Raw genomic sequence first — 11,042 nt, forward strand, 5'->3', positions numbered from 1 at the left:
GTGTCAGGTTGAGTTCTGACTCTGTCATTTTAGTGTACTGCATTGTTTTTATTTTATCATTTTATGGTTTTTCCCCCCTTCCCTATTAAAGAACTGTTATTTCCTGCTCCCGTATTTTTTTTGCCTGAGAGCCCCTTAATTTAAAATTCATATCAATTTGGAGGGGTGGGGAGGGTTTGCATTCTCCATTTCAGGGGAAGCTCCTGCCTTCTTTAGCAGGCACCTGTCTTATCCAAACCAAGACACATATATATTATATTAAAACTACACTAAAAGAATAGAAGAAAGGATTTCATAAGAAAGGAAAGAAATTGAATGGAATGACAATAAAATCTTGTGACTGACCAGAGAGTCCGAGACAGCTGGACTGTGATTGGCCGTTAATTAAAAACAACCACATGAGACCAACCAAAGATCCACCTGTTGCATTCCACAGCAGCAGATAATTTTTGTTTATCTTTTCCTCTGAGGCTTCTCAGCTTCTCAGGAGAAAAAATCCAAGCAAAAGGATTTTTCATAAAATATGTGTGACAATTCTGTATTTTTCTCTTGAAATTTTTGCTATAAACCAAATAAAAAAGTGGATTATAGGATGCAAGAAAAAAGAAAAAAATAATTTCTTTTTCTGGATTAAAAAAAAAATCAGTTATGCAACATTGTCTAAGCTATCATGAATTCTTTTTCTTTACTTAATATCCACTTCAAGAGCAAAAATGCCTCAAAACATGAAGAGGCTGGACAATCTTCAGAGATTTTCCTTTAGTATTGAAAGTGTTTTATGGTCAGGAGAAGATGCACACTTGAAGCATGTTGTGCTGGAACTGAAAATATATTAGAAAATACATTAAGCTTACCACTTTTTGTCCTATTTATCATACAGCAGAGTGCAGCACTGAATTGTCTAGATCAGACATTCTTAATTAGGAAGTTGTGCCAATAAGACTTATCTCAGTTTAGCTACTAAAACAAAAGAGTATTGGTGTGTGGGAAGAAAAATTTCAGAATAACTCAAAAGGACAGGAGAATTTATTCAGCTTCAATTAAGAAACCAATGACAAAAACACCCCTAACTCTAATAAAAATTAAAATAATTAGAAAATATGAGTTTCACCACAGTTATTAATTTAATTCACAAATATCTTAGTTCCTTGAAGAGAGTGGTCATTTTGATTTTAAGAAAACACCACTTCCTCTCATGCTGGTCACTGATGAAGTATAAACTTATCTTCCCAAGAAAAAGGATTTCTCCTCACACTGTTGTTCCAAAAATCCTCCTGTCTCTGCCCCAAGGAGAGGCCTGAGGAGATGTCTGCTGAAGCTGATTATCATGCAGTGGCACAGTATCGGGGTATATGAGCAATCCCACACTTAAAAGGTGCAAAAAACCAGAGAAAGCTGTAAGGGAGAAAAATGAATGCATTGACAGAACTGGATGCAAAAACTTCTTTCTTTTTTCTTGTTTCCACCCCCATCCCCTCTTTTTTTTTTTTTAACCTTTCTTTCCTCCCCTCCTACCAACTAAATTAATCACAAAATCTAGGTCAGCACAAATGAACAAGGTGACCCAGCTTCAAACTAAATGGGTAAAACAGCAACAAGTGAGGTAGCTGTGAAGGCATATGCCCCAGAGTTCAAATTGGTAGGGAACAGCTTCATGCACCTCTAACCAATTTTTAAATGTGCTTACTCTTGGTTTTTACAAGTGAGTTTAAAACCACATATTGAACACTAATTTCTGGAATATATTTTGAATTAAACAACATAATAAACCAGTCACTAAACTGCAAAAAACTTCAAATTAAGTTTCTTGTCTTTTTCAAATTAATTTTGATTCAGCAGGGACTGAGAGAGCATCTCTCTTGGTTTGAAAGACAGGTGTCAGCTAAGGAAGGCAGGAGCCTCCCTTGGAATGGAAAATGTAAACCCCTTCCCTCCGAATTACTGTAATTTTGAAACTAAGGGGCTATCAGGCAAAGATACAGGAAAAAGGAGTAACAGTTATTTACTAATATGTATAACAAGGCAAACAACCAACGACAATGGCAGTGAAAAAAGCCAGAACCAGAAACCCAGTAACAGCCTTCTTGGCAGCAGGCACTTTGCCCTTTGGTGTAGTTATGGTCACAGCAGGCAGGAATGAGCAAAACTCCTGGTGTGGTGGACGACGTATCAGAAGCTCTGCAGCTGCTCTCATAAGCAGAGGCTCACCCCACAGCAGAGAGAGAGAGAGAGAGAGACAGAGACAGAGACAGAGACAGAGACAGAGACAGAGACAGAGACAGAGACCGAGACCGAGGGTATCTCTGCCCTACACTGGAAACCTCAGGCAAAGAGTGAGTAGCAAGCTTCGGAGTAGTACAACTTCTTTTCTATCTATTCTGTATCCAGTTGTTAATGTCTCCTAGTGGCGTGTATGAGGGAAAATTCCTTAAGAGGAAAAATACAAAAGGAGAACTCCTAAAACCCTAACAGCATTTGTGCCCAGATTCCCTTAAAAGCTTTCCACACATGAAGTCTGTAACACATGTATATTTATCAGTGAAACACAAGTTTAAAAAAAACCAAACCAAAACCAAACCAAACCAAACAACAACAAAAAACACCAAAAAACCTGCTGTCAGTACATGCCAATTCTCTCAAAGAGTAAGAAAAATTATGGGATGAAGGAAGACCAGAACAAGAAACTTTCAGAAGGTTGCATACAAAAAGAAAATGCCTGCAAAAGTAAACTACATGACATTCCTCAAGAGTTCAAAACCAGTTCTGTGAAAAGGAACCGCATGTGCTACATGAAACAAATGAAGTAACTCTCATGTAGTGATGGATCTCATACCCATCTTTGTCCAGAGCACAGAGGAGGAACCTGCTGCTTCCTGGATTGTTCCTCATCCTTGGGGCAATATCCAGCCCTCATGTAAAGGGTGACTGTTCATGGGGAAAAATAAAGGAGAATTCAATTGTGATTTGCAATGGGCTAAACACTGCTACATCTAAATCCAGTATCAATGTGCTTCTACTAAACCAACAGAAGACCAGTTAGAGACATGCCCAAGTATAAACGTCTGTGGTAATCACATATTCTCTGAACAGAGAGAGACATAGCTGTCCCAGGATTTTCTTGGGAAGCTGTGAGAAGCTGTGAGAAAGCTCAGAGAAAGAATTAAAATAATTATTATCTCTCTTTCTGTAACTGTTGTTTATAGATATGATTCTCCAGAGTGTGCTATTCATAGTTCACCAATAGTGTGAGAGAAGATTCCTAAAGGCCAATCAGGTCTTAGGTCCAACATTGCCTCTAGACAAATTGTAGATTTCTAATAATAAAGTGGTTTTTTTCATGCCTGCTGATGGAGTCTGTATCACCTTTGTCTGTCCCCGATACCCCTTCAGTGATAAACATCTTCGCAAAACAAGACCAGGGAATCCACAAACATTTAAGAACTCACTCTGAGGTGGACAGGCTTGAACACTTCACCCTGTAAAACTCTCTCTCTACGTTTCTAACCATGTAAAGGTCTACCATTTACCCACTAAACAAACTATTCAGTCTTGTTCCTCACACAGTGGGCACCAATTGTTCAGGATACAGAAAGATGGAGAAAAGGCAATTAAAAGAAGGTTTATTGGAAAATCATTCTTATGGAAGGGTGAGACTGTAAGGTTGTTACATCCAAAGCCATCGCATCAGAAAGCCATTCTAATTGCACAGCTTCCAACTCTTCATTGTAATTCTAATTACCATGTCTTTTATAAGTTTCTTATCCAATCAGCTACTTCCACAAAGCATCTTCATAAATCAATTGCTGATTGCTACGTTTTACACAATTCGCTGCAATGCATATTTTTCTATCCAATCATATAACTCTACAGAAACTTACTGCTGTATCTTCTACTTTTTACCACCTTTATAACAAGTTCTATTGTTAGACTTGAAAACTATGTTTTTGCTTAACAAATTTATTTGCTTTCATGAGGCATATTTCTACTTGCTTAAAACATTTCTGCTTAAACTACAAATCTTTATTCTTATTTTGTGCTTGTTTCACTATTCTATTTTAAACCTTCAAGCCTTCTCCTTCTTAGGTGAAACACTATCCATCTCTATCTCTGAGCTTCTAGGTTTGAGGCCTTGGGAACTCTCTGTGCTGTATTTCCCACACACTGCTAGTTCAGATTCATTGCAATATTGCTTGTTCAGGAAACTTCATGTAAAAACCTTTTTAATTGAATGACCTGCTAGAAGTATGTTAAAGTGATCTCATGATTTTAAAATTTCTTAAAAGAAAGATCATTTGCATAGTGATAATTTTTCACATGCAAGATCAGTGGCTTTTTTCAGCATTCAGATTCCACCTCTTCTTTCCCACCTTACACTTAATTTTTACACCCAGTAGCAGACAGCTTAAAGAGCCACCACAACCATGAAATACAGTCAAGTAATTTTAAAAGAGTTTAAAACACAGTTTAAAAACTAATTTTATATTTTAAGTCTATGAGGCACTTGTACATTGCCATTGTCTCAGAGGTAAGATATATATAGTACATTATATATATATCTCTCTATATCTACAAATATACATATATATGTATATATGTCATGGTTTGACCCTGGTACAATGCCAGTCCCCCCATGAAAATATATTCCCTCTGGTGTCTACTGTGAGATGTGACCAGAAATAGAGCAAAGCAGGCTCCAACTTAGGAATAAAGGGGAAAAAAACTTTATTAACCTACAACTATATTTAAAAAAAGAAACACACACAGAACTTAGAATGAAAACCTTCCAGAAACACTCCTCCTTCTCCCACCAAACTCCCAATGCATCACAGTAGAACAAAACCTTGGATTCTCAATTCAGTTACCACCCTTCCAATCAATAACTCTCAGTCCATCACCACCCTTCAGATAATCAATTCTCAGTTCATCAAGAAGAAAGGAGTCCCTCTTGCACCATAGGCTTCCCCTGGAAACACAGTTGAAACCTCGTGTGTTTCCATGTCACACGTGGCACCGCCTGGAGAACATTTGCCATTGTGACATCTTTTTATGCCCAGTGCTCTCACCAGTGTGCATGTACCAGAGCTGCTTCTAGGGTTTTCCTTTTAAGGGTGCTTTGTCCAGTTCCAAAAGAGCACAGTCTCTCACTTTTGGGACACCTGTCCCCACCAGATTTCACCCCCTGGGGCCGAGGGGTCTCAAGAACAGAGATTTCTTCTCCTTCACCAAAGTCAAGGGCACCACCACCCTCATCACCCATCATCTCTGTTCACACACTCCTTCATATCACTGCACTTTCTTGGCTCCAAGCCATTGCTTTCCTGCTAAATGCAGTCTCTGTGTCACAGGAAAAATAGTTCTGTCCATGACTATACAAGAAAAGTCCAACCAAAGGCCACTCCATAATCTCCTCCCACCTAGGATTCTTCTCAACTTCTCTCGGACATCTTTCACTTGCACAAACTTGCATCACACTTACCCATTTCCTGCTATTCCATCTCTATCTCTCTCATTCAGCTCTGGGAGGATCAGCATTTTTAAGGTTTCCATTATCCCAGAAAAGGGTTAAAATATCAGGCTCTGCCTGTCCAGAACTCCCACGCTGCCCTGCCGGTTGCTGTCCCCCCTTCTCCTTCCCCGCTGGCCATGCTTCCAGCACATGATATTGAATTTCAAGGTGGCACAAGCTCTCTCTCTCTTTCTCTCCCTCTCTCTCTGGGGGGCTGCCTGATGTCTCTCAGGGTTCCTCCACCCTTCCATCCTGCAGGGGCCTTCACCTCTCTTCTCTGTCCAAGGCCCTGGCCTACCTCACCCAGCTGCATGGCTTCCCCCACAGCTGGGCAGGGGAGGTCTGACCTCTTCCATGGATGGAACCCAAGAGAGCTTCCCCCTGGGAGTTCTCAGCTTTTAACCCCCGTGTTCTCAGAGGCGTATCCATGTCTTCAGTGGCCACACCAAGTGGCAATATTCAAATCTGAGCACCTATTGGTTTGACCACAGCATCCCAAAAACTCACTTCCTCTCAAACCACGACAACACGTATATATATATATACACACTACATAGAGATATATATTGTACGTTGTTATCTTCTCAGATATATGCATATGTCTCCCAATAAAGACTTTGCCAAAAATAAAACCTTTACTCTTCTATGTAGTTGAATCAAAAGGTACAGAAGATAGAAGTAAAAACAAGATTGTAGAGACTGAATGCAAATTGAGGAAATAAATTTTATTTAAGCAGCATATTCTGCCCACTTCAAAACTTACTCTTCAGTATTTCAGGTTGATGTTTACATAGCTAATTTATTTGTTAGAAAGCAGAAATACTACTAAATCCACATGAGCAAAGAAATCAACTTTTAGGGTACTTCTTCTGTCCTGCTGAAGAGCTGCTCTATTCAGCATAGACTGGGCATTGCAAGCATCAGCAGTTGACCTTCAGGCACATTTATCTCTATTTAATGCACATCACATATACTGCCTCCTTGGCAAATACCACCTTCCTTGGTACAGCTCTACAGTGGAGAGAAAACACCAACAAGCTTTTTGTGTTGATTAGCAACTTGAGAGAAAAGAGACAGATAGCACTGTGTTAATCAAAATCTGGTAAAAATAATGGTAAAGCTGAAAGCAACTAATAATTTTGTAACAAAAATCCTTTTTCTGTGAATTTAGAATAACTGTGTTTTGTATAGATGCAAACATCAGGAACCTATGGAGCTGCCAGAGATTGGGGGTTTTTACAAAAGGCAGCAAGCCTGGACTTAATACAGTTTCCCAAAATGATAAATTCATGCTGTGGGGTGACTTAGGTATGTTTTTAAATCTTGCAACAGCCCTTTCTCTAACATATCTAAGAAAAGTGACTTTTCTAGTGGGAGTGAAGAGAGGTGATAAATAACAGTGGACAGGAGAAGTAGTAACATGGAAGGAGAAAATCAGTGCAAGAAGAAAGCTGTATTTCTTTCACAACCAAACTCAAAACAAAAGCAGACAAACAGCACACCAATGAAAGGAAGCATAAAAAGAATCTTCCACATGAAGACAGGGGAAAAAGCCAAGAAAGCTGAGAATGTCTAAGGGACAACAGAAATAAGGAAAATTTATAGCTGTCATTTGTGGTGGTGTTTGCAGGGTTTCAGGACGAGGGAAGAAATGAGACTCCATGCTTCAGAAGGCTGATTTATTATTTTATTATATATATTATATTAAAAGAAAATTATATACTAAAACTACACTAGAGAAAGGAGACATCAGAAGGCTAGAAAAGAATGATAATAAAATCTTGTGACTGACCAGAGTCCTGACACAGCTAGACCTGGGATTGGTCATCAAGTAAACCACATGAGACCAATCAAAGACACACCTGCCACATTCCACAGCAGCAGATAATTGTTGTTTACATTTTGTTTCTGAGGCCTCTCAGTTTCTCAGAAGAAAAATCCTAGTGAAAGGATTTTTCAGAAAATATGTCTGCGACAGTCATTTAAGATGGAAATTAAACAAATAAGCTGCTGTGATGCCAGGATGATTTTCTGCCTTTTCTTTTATATAACTTTCATATATCCTCAGTATTCTTATATGCATACTTGTAATTCCTTAAGTCTGATAACAGCATATTCCTAATATTTTGTTAAGCCAAGAGATCAAACATCCTAAAGGCCTTGTAGTAGGAGGCCAGAAAACCTTACACTATCTTGAGAAACCGAGGCCCCCTCTAGAACATATCCTGTAAACTAGAGATTTGGCCCATCCAGGAGGGTATTCCTTGGATGGGGGAGTATTATGCCATTCATCCAGGCCTTACACGGGGGCATCCTTGTTAGATATGCTAATTTGTAAGGTCTATAAATTGTACACATGGTCCGCTGTGTGTGTGCCTTGCAGCACATGCCACCTTGGTGAAACAGAGCACCATAAGTATCCTTATTAAAAGACAGTAAAACCCCATTATTCTCTTAACCATATCTGACTTTCAATTTTTTCAGACCAGGAAGAGGCATTAGCTGGAATATTCTTGTTTGTTTTTCAAAATGGCAGGCCAGGATACAGGAAAAAAGCCTAGAGAATATTAAGAAAAATTAAATGTATAGGCATAATTAGGAATGCTTGAGGAGTCACTGGGTACCATGGAGTTGGTGGTTATGTCTTAAAAGACATATGTAAACTTACAAATAATACATGTGTGCATGCACTTCTGTGACGGCAGCACATTTCAGTGTTTTCCTTATGATCTTGGGGACAGGACTAGATGACCCTAAAAGGTCCATTTTAGCCCAAACTATTCTATGACTGTAAGATCCTAGTATGTTTCTGTAGAAAACAAACAAACAAACAAAAAGTTAAAACTAGTTTGAATTGAAGTAATTTTGATGCGTTGGAGAAATGGTCTACAATTAGTATTTCTTTAAAAAGAAACACAACAAAGTGCTAAGTACTACATTTAATAAAAATGAAAACACATATACATACAAAAAAAAGGGAAACAGTTGTTTTGCAATTAGTACTGTCTAAAAGGAGCTGGGAATTATCAAACATCCAGGTAAGAATCAGAGCTGCAAAGTTGTTGCAAGACAACAAGTAAAGTTAATTGTGTATTGCATTTATAAGGCTACCTAATTAGCACTTGAAAGGTTATTATCTTGGGCGGGGGGGGGAGGTAGCATAAGGGGTGTCATGAAAAGACCATGAACACAGGTCTATTTTGTATGAGTATACACAGCGTAATAGTTTTGTTAATCTGTAATTACAGATTCGTGTAGGAGTATTTGTCCCTGATGTACTTCTTTGTGGGAGAGGATGACAAAGGTAAGGGATGCAAAGAGAAACGGTAAGCATGAACCTGGGCTGCCTGGCCCACTGTGTCTGTGTCTGTGGGAGGACACAGTCGGCACCTTTGGAGGCTGCTCCACTGAAAGCAACACTCTTCAGCTAAAAACTGTGGTCAATGGAGTTGAATTCAGCAGCATTTAGAAAATAATTTTCACAGAAAGTTTGCCTTTTAAGATATCATGGTCTTTAGACAGCAAAACTTTTGTATTACCTTACTTTATATTATTTTCAAATTTCTAGTACCTTTTACTAGATGCCAGCAAAATTTTAAAATCTCTTACCATTAAAACTTATTGAAAGCATTAAAAGCAATGCAGTATTAAAAAATGACAATGCATAGTCTGTGTCAAAGAAATTAGATTTGTGCCTTTAGTGTGGCAAACCAGCCACAGTTGTGCCAACCCAAAAATTCCAAAATTCCAATCGTAAGATAGAAATTGATTAAATAGTGGTTTATTTGTTGATCCCTGGTGCCCTAGTTTTCCCAGACTTTCAGATGAAAAACAATACACACCATCTTATCCTGCAGTTTTACAGCATTAGTCCTACTTGTTCTGCAGTACACAACATCATCTCCAGCTTGCCCCTTGTATTTTTTAGTAACTGTCATTCCTCACATAAAAGATGATGTCTAGCAGCATGCACTGAAATGACAGATAACCACATTGTATATTCCTGTGGAATACAAATCCCTGTCCAGAACAACTGTTTTCACTTTGTAAATTGCAGCCCAAATTCCTTGATATATATAACTCAGCTGATGTCCCTCCCCATGCCTTTTCCCAATTCTGTGAGCTCATGCTGTCTATGAAATGGCAACAACAGCTTAATCCCACTCCATGAAGAAAAGAGGAAATGGCAATCCAAAAAAGATACAGATTTTAGGGCTGAAGATTTTTGTATTTTACTCTTCTTCTCAGGCTGATACCAAGATTTCACTCAAAGAAAAAACAAGATTATATGACCAAATCTTGAAGGTTTGTCCTATTCACAGTATAAGCCAAATGAATGGGAAGCAAATGGACATTGCTGATGCTTGAAGACCAACCTTACTCCAACTAAGAGCCTTCTTTTAGTTTCTGACACAAATGCACAAATTCTACACAGTATATTTCTATATATCTATAGAAATGACAACTTTGGGAAATCATACAAATTTTATACTTATTGAAAAGCTGCTTTAAAATCTGTTAAGAGGAATCTGAGAGGTTGGTTATCCAGAACCACTGAAAGTAGCTCGTGAAGCTCATAATTCAAAGAGAAAAATTCTTTATTTTCCTGTCTGCTTTAAAGAGACATATTATGCTCCCATTTAATGAACTGAAAAGCTGACCTTCCCTCAGAGTCAACAGTGCTGCACCCCCTGGAAAGCAAAACTCTAATCTCAACTCCAGAATTATGTGTAAAAAAAATACTTTCTTTTAATAAGGATTTAGATGGAACATGAATATTCCTCTAAAAGAGGGATGGATTTTCTGGTCCATTTCATGGTCTAGCCGGTAACAGCCTATTAAGAATGCAAGCCACAAGAACTGTGTTTTATAATCTTTGAAAAATTGACATGACATCCAAATCAAATCACCAACATCTTCAACATTTTCTCTGCCCTACCTAGACCTAGCACAGGACAGGTGCCAGATTGTTGTAGTGTGTTTTTATACTTTGTAATACTTTGAAGTAGTTTTGTTTTTTGTATCCCTGTAGCTTTCCCAAATAGCTTACCCCAAAATGTACCTCCTTCCCTTTACCTATGCAATCCCTCTCCCTTGATGAGATCATTCCCAAATCCCCACCCTGGCTCTCTGTCAATCACCCAGCATCCCATCCCCCTCATCTAGAAGCTTCGGAGCGATTAGCCAGAGGCCAGGGGTCAGCCCCCCAAGACTTGCCCTATACGCTGACCTAAGTGCCTATTATCCCTTAGGGTCATTTATTGGTTGGTAAAATGTTATCTACTTTTGGTTTCCACCTCCCTTTAACTGTAACCTTGGCACATCTCCTGGGGCTCTCAGCAGGAGGCCCCCGAAGGTGTAGGAGCTCCCCAGAGCTCCTGAAGAAAACCTTGGATTAACCCCTGCTAAGATTCAGCCCTTTCTTCCACCGATGTCTCTAGTGTCTCCTCTGCTGCAAAGGCAACTAGCCTAGCTGCCCTCAGCACCCTCGGGGCACGAGAAAGTGTCTCCCCGCAGTTGGCCACTTCAGGGGTTG

General features: G+C 39.0%; 1 protein-coding gene across 1 annotated transcript in view; it reads right to left on the bottom strand.

Moving 5' to 3' along the window:
* Nucleotides 1-301: 301 nt before the first annotated feature.
* Nucleotides 302-11,042, bottom strand: part of TMEM161B (transmembrane protein 161B) — a 54,284-nt gene continuing 43,543 nt past the window's right edge. The window contains exon 12 of the mRNA XM_059836841.1: nt 302-1,395. Coding sequence (XP_059692824.1) covers nt 1,250-1,395 — 146 coding nt within the window. The 3' untranslated portion in view covers nt 302-1,249. The remainder of the gene's footprint in view (nt 1,396-11,042) is intronic.

The sequence above is a fragment of the Haemorhous mexicanus genome, chromosome Z (assembly GCF_027477595.1).
Source record: "Haemorhous mexicanus isolate bHaeMex1 chromosome Z, bHaeMex1.pri, whole genome shotgun sequence".
In the NCBI taxonomy this organism is placed as follows: Eukaryota; Metazoa; Chordata; class Aves; order Passeriformes; family Fringillidae; genus Haemorhous; species Haemorhous mexicanus.